This window comes from Chamaea fasciata, unplaced genomic scaffold (genome assembly GCF_029207755.1).
Source record: "Chamaea fasciata isolate MVZ Bird 193981 ecotype frontalis unplaced genomic scaffold, bChaFas1.0.hap1 SCAF_5, whole genome shotgun sequence".
Lineage (NCBI taxonomy): Eukaryota > Metazoa > Chordata > Aves > Passeriformes > Sylviidae > Chamaea > Chamaea fasciata.
This window is the reverse complement of record NW_027094090.1, coordinates 3,738,027-3,752,159: the sequence shown is the minus strand read 5'-3', so window position 1 is coordinate 3,752,159 and position 14,133 is coordinate 3,738,027. Positions and strand designations below refer to the sequence as shown.

General features: G+C 44.0%; 1 protein-coding gene across 3 annotated transcripts in view; it reads left to right on the top strand.

The window, feature by feature from the left end:
- PRKCQ (protein kinase C theta) overlaps positions 1 to 14,133 on the top strand; it is a 55,414-nt gene that overhangs the window by 10,302 nt on the left and 30,979 nt on the right. Inside the window, exons 2-5 of one of the 3 annotated variants that reach the window (XM_066182672.1) lie at positions 6,527 to 6,918; positions 7,724 to 7,772; positions 8,048 to 8,173; positions 12,936 to 13,135. In XM_066182672.1, the coding sequence (XP_066038769.1) occupies positions 8,056 to 8,173; positions 12,936 to 13,135 (318 nt within the window). In that variant the 5' untranslated portion in view covers positions 6,527 to 6,918; positions 7,724 to 7,772; positions 8,048 to 8,055. Of the gene's footprint in view, positions 1 to 6,526; positions 6,919 to 7,632; positions 7,773 to 8,047; positions 8,174 to 12,935; positions 13,136 to 14,133 lie in introns of those variants that run through there. The other 2 variants (XM_066182671.1, XM_066182673.1) reach the window with 2 other exon arrangements.

Genomic DNA, 14,133 nt, shown 5'->3' with positions numbered 1-14,133 from the left:
AGGCAAAAGGAAAGGACATATTGTAGCTACATCACAGTTCAGGATATTTTTACTTCCCTCATTACATTGAAAAGCTCTTGAAAGAATTTTGTGTTCAGTGTTTGTTAGACAGTGTTCTGCCACTCCTAGTTTGGTCTGTGTTTGTGAGTAGACAATTAAAACCTGAAAATATAGCATTAAAAATTGTAAACAAGTACGATAGGGATAATTACTTTGGAAACATTTCTTTTGAGCTTGTGTGGTCCAGATGTTACAGAAATGAAATGATTCAGGAAAATAAATTAACCAGAAGTTTTCCAGAAAAATAAGGAAGCAAAATTGACAAGTTGCTCTTAATACACTGGACCCCAAAAATACACCAAAAAAAAAAGAGAAAAGTTTTACAAAGGAGAGTAAACTGAATAGCTGGGCATTTTTCCAACAGTACAAATGAGAAAGATTTTGCTTTGTTTCTGGACCACGTGTGACAAAAATACATTAAATGGGAGGAAAAAAGGACCTGGAGGGGTTTAATCCAAATAAAGATTTGATGGGTCTGCTCTGCTTCTCTCTCCAGTTTGCACAAATAACAAGGGTTTCAGCTTTAAAAGCCCTGCCAAGGTAGATAAATTCACATTGTCTGTTGGAAGACAATAGGCATGTCTGAGAGAGATTCTTCTTTTGGTGTAAGAATTTGTCTCCTTGATGAGCAAATTAAAAAGTACTCAGGGAGATTCCTGTGCATTGGACCCTTTTTCTGTTTCCAAGCAAATTCCAGAGCGGGTGGTTTTGGTGTGGGGTCCTCACCCAGATGATTTTCACTGTCTCTCCAAGCTGTCATCACTGTTAGACATGAATACTTCTCCTGGATCAAACCCTAAAATCTGGTTCCTTTTCACTGGATAGCTGAACATCAGTGCTAGGACTGACCTTGGCCATCTTTATGTAATCATTGGGCAGAAATAACAATTCCAGGATGGGTTTGGCTTTATTTCAAATATCCTCTTCAGGACACCTACGAATGTTTATATCTCTGTACTAGTGTTGTGGGAGCTGGGCTGGCAGCCTCATATATGCAGTGCAGTTGTCTCTGTACATTCATGTGAATCCACCCTTAATCTCTTCTCAGGCAGCCAGGCTACGAGTTCCTACCCTTTTTATTCCAACCGAAAAGTAGCTGCTTCACACCACCCCCACATATCATCGTCATCATCATCACTACTCCTGCTTAGGGCAGGCCCCTGCATCCCTGCTGGGTCAGTCAGAACAGGGGATAGATGCAGCTGCAAGCTCACTGGTCAAACAGAAAAAAGAGAGGTTGCTTTGAGAGAAATCTGCTCTAAAGAGACATCAGGCTGTGCTGGAAGAAATTGGGAAGCTGCAGCCTGACGGGGTGAAAAGCTGGCAAAATCCTTGGACACAGCCTGTGTTTAGGTCAGTGTCTTGGTTTGGAAAGACAGGTGTCTGCCAGGGAGCCAAATTATTATAATTTTGAAATTAAGGGGGCTTCCAGGCAAGTATATGGGAATAGGAATAGCAGTTCTTTACTAGAAATATTAAAAATACAAATGTAGTAGTACAAAAAAACCCCAAACAAACAAACAAAAAAAACCCTAGAAACACTGACAGAATCAGAATACAACCTGACACCCTGTTGGTCAGGGTGTTAGTAGCAGTCCAATTAAGTCCTCCTGGAGGCAGAGATGATCCTGTAGAAGGATGTAGTTTTCCTCTGAAGGTCCAGTGGTGGTGAGATGGGTCCAGTCTTCCTCTGGGAATCCAGTGCAAACAGACTGTCCTGGTGTTCTGACTGTCAGTTTTATTCAGGTAGGAACAGTTGGCTCCTCCCCCTGGTTGGAGCATCTCCCAGTGGGATGATGGAATTACATCAGCCATGCAGTGAGCCACTATGGCCCATGAACAGCAGATATCCCCCGGAGGGAGGATGGGTCATGGAAGAGATAAAGAAACACTTCCCCACCTGGTTTTAACAGCTGCCCATTAACAGAAGACACCCACCCCCTCCCCCCTGGAGTCATGAGGAATGGGTCATAGAAGAGAAAGACACCTCCTCAACCAGTTTCAGTAGATGGCAAATAGAGTAGACATTTTTGGTACTTATTGCAACCCAAGACAGTCAGGTTGAAGGAATTGTCATATGGAGAGCCAAGGGGATAGCAAAGCCCAAATTCCCTGCTTTTAAGGCTCAGCTATACTGGTGTCTGCTGGAAAGGTTGAGCATTACACCCTAGAGGCCATGGATGAATGTAGTGATTCCTGGCATTTCCAGCAGCTGTTTCCTGCAATTCCCCCAGTGAGATGGATACCAACCCTTCTACAGCTGTAAATCTGTTCACCTGTGTGAACTCCACTGTGGCTTAATCATGTTTAAGATGTGAAAATAGACCTGAGGCTCTGGTTTTGCCTTGTGCACCACAAATGGAACGGAAGGAAACCCCTGAGCTCAGCAGAGTCCAGGCAGAGTTTGTAGGGGATACGTAGGAGATAGGTCCTGTTACCAATATACACCACTCCCTCCAAATACAGCCTCACAAGACATCCCAGAGGATTTTAAAGAGGAATGCCCATCCCTGTGCCTGACACTGGTCCTAGAAAAGTCTGCAAGCCTCATTTCCAGAGGGGAAGGAAAGGCTTTGCCCAGGTCTTCTGCAAGTGATGGGAAAGGGTTTGTGTGGGGAGCATCGCCTCTGTTTTGAAATCAAGTGGTTCCAAGGAGTTTTGGGAGGCTCTTCAGTTGCATGGAGTCTGATATTGTACCAATCCCATCAGAGACTGCTGGTCCTGACTTGCCTCACTCCTCCCTGCTCCACCTTTGTGAGATGTTGAAGATGGGGTTGCTGACTACAGAGAGACGGAAAATCAAAGGGCTCTGCAAATTCCCCTCTCTTTCCTCCTCTGATCCAGATCCTTGTCAAAGGAAAGTGTGAGAAATGTTGGATGGCACTCAGGGGGGTTCTGATCTTCCTCCTTCATGGGCAGGCTGATTTGATCTCCTCTGAAATAACAGCTGATAGGGGCACCCGAGTCACTCATGGAAGTTATTTAGATCCCCATTCCCTCCTGTTTGGTCTGTGGGATATGAGGAGTCAGGGGATGGAGAAAGGGACTCCAGCCATCACTACTGGCATTCAGTGTTGCTCCTGAAATCTCCAGGAAGGCCTTGAGGTGTGTAATGCTCATGTGCAGGTCTCCACCAGCCTTACAAACACATCTCTGCAGGGTCGGGACCTGCCTTTTTTGCAGGGAGATGCCTTGGAAAGAGGGTGAAAGAAAGTTCATACCCTCCAGCTGTAACTCCTGGATCCTTTCCCTCTTAGTGATGCTGATCTGGAGATTACAAACTCATTTTGCAAGCAGTTTTACCTCAAAGGAAAAAAAAAAAAAGGAGAGAGAGCTGGAATGTTCCCTCTGACCTTGAGAAAATCAGTTTGATGACATTAGGAAAGCAGCATCTCAAATCCAGAAATATTTCCCTTTTCAGTTGGCCCTTGTTCAGTAAATTGCCATCTTTACTGTGTCATGCATGCATCCATTTTCAGTCAGTGAAATGCAGAAGCACAAATCCCATCACAGGCAGCTGCCCTCCATCCAGATCTTCTGCTGACTGGGAGCAGGAACTCATTCCTTCCTCTCTATTTAACTACAGTTGATTAAGGATGTTAAGGAGTTTATTACTTCCTAATATCATCTGGGCATGATTTCCATATGTTGTATTATTCTTCTGAGCCCCCCTGTGGCAGCAAAGTGGGGTGCAGCATTGCTGAACCCCAATTATACCATATTTAATATTTAATTGTAGGAGAGGTTGCAGGTGGCCTCTTACAGAAAGCTGCATTTCATCCTTGGTTTTCAGATACCTCACAGTATCCTTTCCACTGGGAAATTAAGCAGACACTCTCCATATCCAGTGCAGCTGTTTGTGGTGTTAAATTAAACTGCTGTTATTACAGCAAGCCGTGTTGGAGCTGAGTTGTGTTGTTGCTTAATTGTTCATGGCTGTGGATGCCAGCCAAGTAGCAGTCCTATAGTGGCAAACACTGGAAATCTGACCTGGAAAGCAGATGTTTGGGCCAAAGCCAACGGTGGTTTCAGCAAAGACAGTGGGAGAGAAGCAGGAAACCAGTTATCTGTCTGATTTATTGGGCAGGGTAAAGAAATCCACCCCAGGCTGGTACAGCAGTAAACTCTGGTTTTAGCAAGCTTGAGCCAGCCTTTGCAAGGCTTAGAAGGGCAGCTGTTGGTTTATCTCAGTGTGCCAAACCCACGTGCTCTGCAGGTGGTGGAGAATTCTCACCTGTTTGCTGGAGGCTGCAGAGCATCTCCTGCAATAAACTGGTTTATGTGAAGTCCCATCACAAGCCTTTTTGATTTGATACATTGAAGGGATCCACTGAAATTTTAATGGTTTGAAGAATCTGATTGAAACCAGATCTTTCAGTGAAGGTGCTTGATGTGAACAGATCATCCCCAGGTGTTCCCATTGGCTCTCAAAGGAGGGAAGTCTCACATTGGTGGTTCCAGCTCAGGATCTGAGGGTGCCAATTTCTCTCCGTTCCTCTCTCAGGAGCCCAGGTGACTGCCTGACATGGGGATGCAGATGCTGCAGTCATCTGGGTCTTGGTGAGATCTATCCCACTGTGTCTCCACAGAGCCACAGGCTGCTTGAGCTTTGAAGTGACCTCTTCCTGTCCCCCTCTCCTGTCCAAGCAGGGACACCAGGAGCTGCTCTGTGTCATGCCCAGATGGCTTTTGTATATTTCAAGAGTGAAGATTCCTCGACATCTCTGGGATACCTGATCAGGGAGTGCTTGATTGCAGAGAGCCAAAATGAAGTGTTGCACTGGAGGGGAGGGAGGGAACATACAGCATTAAGATTAATGCATTTAGCATAAATCTAAGGAAAGTTTTAAATGTCACTGCTCAGGGAGCTGATCCACAGGCCTGAACAGGTGTCTTGTAGCACATCCAAGTAGTGATTTTTGGAGCACTGATAGGAGTATTTAGCAGGATAAGATGCTTTCACAGTTCTACATATGTTGTGAATACATTGATTTAATTGAAGTGTGGTGAATTTCAGCTCAAACCTTTAGTCCTAATTTTTTTTCTTTAGTACCTGAGTCAACAGTGTCACCACATTTTATTGCTGGGGAGCCATCTAATCTTTGCCTTTAGATAGATTCTTGGATCTTCGGATTCTTTTAGCAGCACTCATGTTCTAAGATGCCCAACACACTGACTAATAATTCTGACTGGCACTCTGAGCTTTTAAAGGTGGATTTGGAAAGTTCTGGTAAGGGAATGCTTAAACCCTTGCACTTCCTCCTGCTCCTGCTTGTGGAACAACAGGTTCCTAAAGCCAGAGGTGTAGGAATTAGGGATTTGGAAGCGGATCATTATTTTCTCTTTCCCAGCAGTGACCAGAATTGGTGGAGTGTGATAGAGGCAGAGAGGACGTTTCTGTTGACACACAGAGGTTCAATGAAGATGTTTTGCCTCTTGGTTTTAGTGTTTGGACATCTTTAGCTTTCCACACTGATGCTACAGAATATACAGCTCCTTGGGTTTCTCTTCTGCTGCCAGAGACCCTTTAATTTGTTTCTCCTTTTGTCTTTAGACTTCATATGTGTCTTGTTTTTTGAAACAAAGGAAATGTCTAAGTAATAATAAATGTCTGCATCACACAGAGAGGGAAAATATATATACATATATTTCTTTCCACTCAAGAGATTTTTCCCTTCTTAATTTGACCGGGTTTCTCTGCTTCTGACAGTTGAGGCAGAACTTTTAGCCTTTTCTTGCCATGGAGCACTCACAGACCACTCACTCTATTTCTCTGCAGTGCCACAGGTCTGTCTGTGCTTGAGGATCTGTATAAATGCAAGTGGCTCTCCAAAGCAGCTTCATCAGGCAGTTGTCAAATGTGAAACATCCTTCAGAGGTGCTGCCTTTATCCAGAGGAGAACAGGATTGTCCTGATTGCCTATATCCAGCCCCATCTGGTGCTTTGCCTTTCCCTCCAGCATGTGGGAATTTTCAGAAGCCCTGATGTTTTCCTGGTCGAGGGCAATGCCACATGCAGAGACCCATGACCTCTGCATTCCTGGAGATACACTACTGACATGAGTCACAGGGCATTTTTCACTTTCTCTGCCCCATTGTCTCTTCCTCAGAAACCTGTTGGTTTTCTTCTCTTTTAAGTGCAGCATCCAAGACAGTTTGTGGCTTTTTTGCTGTTTTCCTGAAAACTCAGCCTGGTTGTTGGCTAACACACCCAGGAGCTCAAATGGGAACGAGAGTCTTCAGATGCTGTTTGTTGTATAAATTGGCCTGATGTAGAGTAGTAAATTTAGGGAAACCTGGGAAGGCAAATTCTTTGTCAGAGAACACGGACGCTTGGCTTCATGAGCCATCTGTGTCGGAAAATGTTGGAATGTGAGTGCTCAGTGCTTGTGAATACTCAGCCAGAAGATTTGGTGTTCCAGTCCCAGCAATAACTGTAGCTGTTTGTCTTTGTTTCATAAAACAGGAGGAAGGAGAAGATCTCATCAGTTCCAGGATACAAGTGGAACAACAACCTGCTGCAACCGGCCATGCGCTGACAAAAAGTTGTTCTGGGTTTCGTAGCAGCCCCAGATTTATGTACAAAGTGCTGATGGAAACTCATCACTCCACACTGCTGGGGAAGAGAGAAGACACTCAAGCAAAAGGCTTCATCTTGGTTCCTCAAGTTTTCCTCTCTCCTTGGTGGTCTTGCCTCCTGTGTCCTTGAACAGAGAGGCAGGTTTTGAAGTCGGCCTGGCCAGAAGAGCAGTTATTTCTTCAGCTGAGAAAAACCTTTCCATGTTGTCCACAACAGTGATGAAAAGAGAAGCCCCTCCCAGAGACTGAACTAATCTGTCAGGAAAAGACCATTTACAGGTAAGAGAATGCTATTCCCAGCAAAGAACCTGGAATTTCTTCCATGTGAGGCTAGAGAAGCTTCCCTTCAAAAAGATCAGTTTTATGTGTAAAATGCGGAATCCCACACCATGAGTCATTTATCCTTCCGCTGTTGCGCTTGAACGATGTGTCATTGTCAATATATTTGACAGAAAACAGCTGGTGATAGCACTGATGTCTTTTAACTCTGGTGGTCCAAGACAGACATCTGCAGCTGAGTTCAAAGTGCCTCTTGTTCCCCAAGAGAAGCCAGGAAAGACAAGCTCAGATGATGAGACAAAAGTTGGGTGGCAAATCCCAGTTTTGGGCCCAGATGGTACAATGATAGGCACTAGCTACAGCAGTTAATAATTTCTGGTTTCACTAAATCTTCTCTCTGAAGGCTTCAAAAGACCTTGCAGAGAAAGGTTTGTAGTGTTTCAGCCCAAAGGTTTCGTAGTGTTTCCTGGCATCTTGATTGTATTTGTTTCTGTTTTCAGCTGCTTAAAAATAAATTCTGAGGTGCTGTTTTTTCTGGTGGGGTATTTTGTTTCACTGTCTATACAGTGCATTTCATATGAGCTGAACTTTCTCTTTATAGCTTCACTTGTTAATATGGTTCAGCACTCAGGAATGCCTGGAGCTCCTTTCCATGCCGTATATAAATAGTGCACAGTTATTTCACAGTTTCATGTTCAGCCTGCAGGCTTCCAACAGTATTCCCAAACCCCTCTCTATTCCCATAGTGTGGGATATGACTTGATGTGACTCAACATAAATTACAGCAGAGGTTTATCCCATCCAGGAAAGCTCTGATTTGTGACTCCTGTGCGTTGCCATCCTCATTCCCGACGGTCAGTGTGAAGTCACCGGTGCTCGGAGCTGCTCTCGTGGGTTTTTCCAGCCCTGTGATGAGTTCAGCTCCGTGGTTAGGCCAACAGCTGAGTTTCAGTACCTTGGGCACGTCCAGCAGTGCTGGGTCAGTCTGTGGAAGGAAGCCTGAGAGGCTCCAGCTGGATGGATAACTAGCGGCCGGCATCCCGCTGTCTGACGGAGATAAGGCGCGGGTTAAAACCAGGGGAATTTTTAGACTCTCTCCCAAGTGTGCCCTGCCTTTTGTTTGGCACAGGACTTGTCATGTCTCCCTTCCTGCGTATTGGTTTGTCCAACTATGACAGTGGCCCTTACCTGCCGTCCCAGGGGGAGGTGATTAACCCCTACTGCGCCGTGATGGTTAAAGAAGCCGTGGAGTCAGGTGAGTGGGGAGGGGTTAAGTGTGGCTGGGGGATTTTTTAAGTCATGTCTGTGCTTTTCTGTGCCATTTCTTGTGTGTAGATAACACGCTGGTAAATCATAAAATGAACCATAAAATAGGCTGGTTTGGAAGAGACCTCAAAGTCTCCTCAAAAATCATCCATTTCCAAGCCCACTTTATAAACGTTTGTGAAGCCCTTTGCATGTCCCAGCACTGTGCAAGTTTGGGTTTGGCATGGTCTGCAAGTCAGTCTGAATTTAAGATGATGCCAAACAAATCCGTGTCTTCAATTTGGGGATATTATCAGCTGCTTTACAAGCCCCAGCATGTGACAGAGCAGATGAGATGAGCTTTATTCCGTTTCCCCCTTCCAGGAGCAGTTGCTGGTTTGTCAGTGGGGCTCCAGACAGGTGAAATCTGAGTGTGCTAAAATATTCTGGCAGGGCCATCTTTGTTAATCACTTTATGGGGGGCAAACTGACAGACCCAGCCACTTCCATAATTTAAAAAAGAAAAAAAAACAGGCACTCAAACAGCCCGGTCTCTGCAGAGAGAGGTCATTTCTCTGTGTAATCATTGTGCTGTGTAAAAGGTTCAAAAATGAAACCTCCTGAGAAGCTGTTTGCTGTGTCTGGGTCTATGGATTGTTGCACGTTTATCCTGATTGAACAACGCTGATGAGTTCTCCTTCAGAAAACATTTATTATATGTCTGATGCATGAAAATAATTCCAGTAAAAGGATGAGAAGTTCTCCAGTTGTGTTTTTGAAGAAGCACGAAGAGCAAGACCTTCAGTGTTAAGGAATTACTCATACTGGCTGATCTTTAGCTTAAATCTTTGATAAATTTCTAGTTTGACTGCTGGGATTCTTTGAAAAATAAAATCCACTCAGAAATCCCTATTTATTGAGAATCCCTATGACTGTAATCCCCAGAGGATGTTAAAGTAGTTTTAAAAAATTAGAATTTTAAAATAGTTCAGTATTTCACTGGGGTTCATTTTTTGTTTAAGAGTCAGCATTTATCACATTGAACTTTGTCTTGCCTTAAATGATATTTTAAATAATAATGGAAAATGTGGTGAATAGTAAATTCAAAAGGAAAGAAAGTACTACATGACAAGATATCCCTAAGATCTCACTTTTATCAGAAAATACGTTCTATTTTAGCTCTGTGCAGAGCTTAGCTGTTTGCTTTAATGAGGCTTTTGAAAGCCATAACTCAAATCGAAATCTGTGTCAGTTCAAAAATGAATAAAATCAAGTTGGTCAGAACAGACTTATATTTATTTGTCTGACACAGAGCAGAAATTGTTTTCTGGTATCCAGCAAACACAAAAGTATTTTCTAAGAGATATAAATTTTATGCTCCTCAGAGTCAATATTCATAATTATTATAATAATTATAGTTATTTTAATTGTTACTGTAATAATTATTTTAATTAGAATAATTCCTCTACCAACAAGAAATAAACATTGTGCTTGAGGGAACTTTTATCCATTAGAGAGGGCTGAGAGTAGGAAAAGTGACTTTCTGCTAATAGGAGGTTTCTGTTTGCTGGGATGTAATTTCATCTGGTGATGGCTCAGAGTGTGGTGGGACATCCAGAGGTACTCATCTCATCAGTGAACTTTCTGGGACTGATTCACCTTGATGCCTGAAGAGGTGAACTGGAACAGAGGCTGGACAGAGTTAAAGGAATAAAGTAGATATTTATTAAAAGGCCTTTAAGGATACACCTTGGGCAGTATAAGAGCCTGGCCAGGGCGACACCCAAGGTGGACCCAAAATGGTCACAAAATGGATGACTGGTCACAAGTTTTCACACTTTTATAAGTTTTGGTCCATTTACATATTGGGGTTAATTGTCCAATTACAGCTTCAGGTTATGAAGTCCCACCCTCCCAGACTGCTTTCCTCAACTCACTGTTGTTTATACTTTTTGGGCCTGAAGCTTCAATGGTGTCCTTGGTTCTTGGGCTGGAAAAGGATTGTTTTGTCTAACTAAACTGTGAAGAGAACTTTCTAACACCGTTCAGAGTCACGCACTAAGGCAGTAGAGAATCTGGAAAATATGAAAGCTGAAACTTAAGGCATCAACCTCAGACTCTCCTCCTAGGATGGGCTAAAGCACCCATGGGAGGTGTTAATCTGCTGCTGCTGGAGGCTGTTCAAATGTGTGGATGGCCAACTTTACCTTAAGGGGACTGAGAAAAGCAAGGCCAGCATGGAATCCACCCGCCCTGTAATTCCCAGATATTGATGTGTGATCCATCCCAGCCTGAGGAACACATCCATGAGTGTGGTGAATCACACCTTGGAAAACCCCCGTGCCCTCCCCTGACCAGGCAGACCACTCAGAGGTCTATGTCTGACGTGCAGGGAGATGAGCCTGGCTCTGAATGCCAGGAATGCTCTCAGCATGACCATCTCAAGGAGCTGTCATGCTCTAACAAGCTTCAAGAAGGCAAAAGGTCTCCAGACAAACATTAACTAAATTTATTCGTGGTAGAATCATGAAATCATTAGGATTGGGAAAGACCTCCAAGGGCATCATGTCCAGCTGTTAATCCAACACTGCCAGTTCCACCACTAAACTGTGTCTTATCCCTGCTTCAAGATTATTTTTCTTTTGGTCATAACTTGCTCTCCAGCTCCCTGGTTTGACAAAGCACTTGCTACTCAGTCGTAATGGGATTTTTTTTTTTAAAAAATCTATATCTGTATCTCCCTGATATGTAAATTTTGGCTAAAATTTTGGCATGACCAAGGAGTAGGAGTGGACCAGCTGCACAGCTGGTGAGAGATGCAAATCATCCTGACCACCAGCCTTGTGCTCTGACACTTGGCCATGAAGAAGTTTTTCAGGGCAGAAATGATTGCTGAGCAGGGCAGGACATGCCTAAATGTTCAAGGCCGGGTTGGACAGGGGTTGGAGCAGTCTGGTCTAGTGGAAGTTGTCCCTGCCCATGGCAGGGGGATGGAACTGGATGGTTTTTAAGGTCTCTTCCAACCTAAACCATTCAGTGGTTCTATGTTTAGCGCTGGCAAATTGTGGGGTTTTCTGGCTTTTTGTTTGGTTGAGTTTTTGCAAACAGAACAGTGGTAGTTGATAAATGTGTTTGGCTTCCAAAAATAGGGAGTTTGATTTTGGGTTCATGCCAAAGGCTGTCCCTTGTCAACCAGCCATAATGCAAAGGCCATTGGGACAGAGGTCCCCAGGGATCTGGGAGTAATGAACATCCTCTGTGGACACAGGGATGTCACAGCAAGACCACAGTGAAGAATTTCAGAAGTTCTGGATAGATCTTGGGCAGCCTTTTACGTTTTTCCACTTGCTCATTTTTTTAAAAGGGACCCTGTCACATTATGACACAATCTCAAAAATAAAATCCCCAAAAAAACCCAAAAAACAAACCACACCTCCATACAGTTGGAGGTGTTACAGCAATTTATAATAGATGACAAAATATTTCAGACATTTTATGTGCCTCTGAGATATAAAAAGAGTCTGCCCTTTAAAAGTGGCTTCTGCCTTCACAAGCTACCTGGCCGGGTGCCATTTTGCCACCTGCCTTGGTGACATTTGCTTCATGAAGGATCCTGCTCTGTGTTTGAACTCAGCAAAGTCTCCAGGAAAAGCAATCCCAGCTACAGTGGAATCTGCTCCCCGGGAAAGACAGTTGCTGTTTCATTTTTCAGGAGCCCGGGGTTAGGTTAATCCCTGGCAGAATTCCACAGCCGTCAGCGGGGACGCACCAGGGGTGGCTGTCTGATCCCGTATATCAGGCAGTTCATTCACATTCCAGGGTTTGTTTATTTAAGCCTGGTGTCCTGGAGTGCAAGGCAAATGAAAGCAACTTGTTTTGCAAGTGCTGTGTCTCACATCTATGGCTTTTTCACTGATGCAGCAAAGAAATAATGGTCCTTTGCTGAGATTTCTGCTTTCCGGGATGCTGGAAAGTTTATGTCTCATTTTTGTCTCTGATTTTTTGTGAATTAGTCCTCTTATTGAGGGAAAAATTTTCTTCAGCATGTGTCACCTTCCAGGCTAACAGCTGCATGTTCTTTTCCATCTGGGATTACTGGAAATAGAAGCAGGGTCTTTAGACAGGGGTCACAGGTCTGCTGCTTTTTCTCTCTTATTCCTTCAGCCTCAGCATTTGATGGGTTGAACATTTGCAGAGGGTAACTGTGATATAGAATTTGTCTTGAGTAAGCATCCAAGACTTTCACAGGCTGTATGAAGTAAAATTCTGTGAGATAAATAAATCTGGCTGAGACACTTTTCAGAGAGACACAGTAGGAGAGAACCCTCTGCAAACCCCAGAGATAGCCATTCTTTTACCCATCACCATTTTAAGATGCTGTGTAGGAAAAGGAATTAAAGTGTTAGGGAGTGTTGGCTTCGTTGAAAATTCTGCATCCCTGTGGGATGGTTACAAGACATGTTCATGTTTTAACATGCCTTAGTTGGCTACTGGACTGGACATTAATCCCAAAGTGCACCCAGCTTTTGGAGGGTTTGAAGCAAACCTGTCTCATTTTGCAGTCCTTGGGACAGATGATAAACAAGGTAGTTGTCTGGGATGGGATTCACCTGATTAGAAGTGGGCTTTCATGGTGTTGAAGCCAGCATTAGAGATCTCCTTGGCAGAACTGATGGAGTCAAGGCTGGAAATTACCTTTTTTAGGGTAGGTATCTGTGTTTGGTCCCATGAACTGCCCTCACTCCATGGATTTGTGTTCTCCCTCTCGACAGAGAATGGCCAAGTGTACGTGCAGAAGAAGCCCACCATGTACCCACCCTGGAACAGCACTTTTGATGCCCACATCAACAATGGCAGGGTCATGCACATCGTGGTCAAGGACAAAAGTGCTGAAATGGTCTCAGAGACCACGGTGGAGCTCAAGGTGCTGGCAGAGAGGTGCAAAAAGAGCAATGGGAAGACAGAGATATGGGTGAGCATCACTCTCTTCTCCTGCAGGATGTGCTGGGGAGCTGCTGCAGGGTAAGGGGATGTGTCCTTGTGTCCGTGCCAGGCTGTGGCTGTCACCAGCAGCACAGCAGGGACTGGCTGGAATAATGTTTTGAGACTGCTTGGGTGTGACTTGAGGGAGAGACTTGTCAGAAGAGGAGAGCTTGGCACTTTTAATTGAAACCTGCCTTGTGCTAGTGAGGATCCTGCTTCAGGTGAGCTGTGTCCATGTATTAATCTTCGCTGAGGAAACCCACTGGGAACAAATGTTAGTATGACTGGCTGAACATGAGTTATTTTATGTTCTCTGGGGGAAAAGCTTTAAAAATTTTATCTAATATCAAGTAGCTGATTCACAGCTGCCTGAGTTCAGAGTTATGTCAGAGCAACTCCTTAAAAATCACTGAAGTTACGGTGGTATAAATTTGAACAAGTCTTCACAAGAATGCTAAATGTAAGGTTGTGTTCTCTGGTAGTCCAAGCAAGAAAGATCTTGGCAGAAATCTTTAAAAAGTAGTATCCAGATTATACACAGTCCAGTGGATTCAGATTTCCAAAGACACTTACAGATGATGAGTCAGGTAGTCCAGTGGGAAGGCCCCCAAAAATGCCTGAATAAGCCTTTAGCATCCCTCAGGTTGACTGTAAAGAAGTTAGACTTGCAGAACTGAGTGCCTAAAAGATTTCAGCATCACCTGCAGCTGGCTGGATTTTTTGAACTGCTCCCACTTTCCCTTGCAGGATCCATTTGGAACAAATTTTCTCTATAAATAGTGCTGGTCCTGATTTGGTGTCTAAAAAGCTGCCTACATCTTCTGTGGTTTAATCACATTCATCTCTCCTATCATGCTGCTCTGAGTGTTTGATATGAAGTGATGAACCCTCCTCTCTCTGTAGTTGCTCTTACCCTGCCTTGTTGCCTCACATGGGTATGAGCAACCTGAAAATTAGCATTCATTGCTATTCATCAGTTCCCACTGG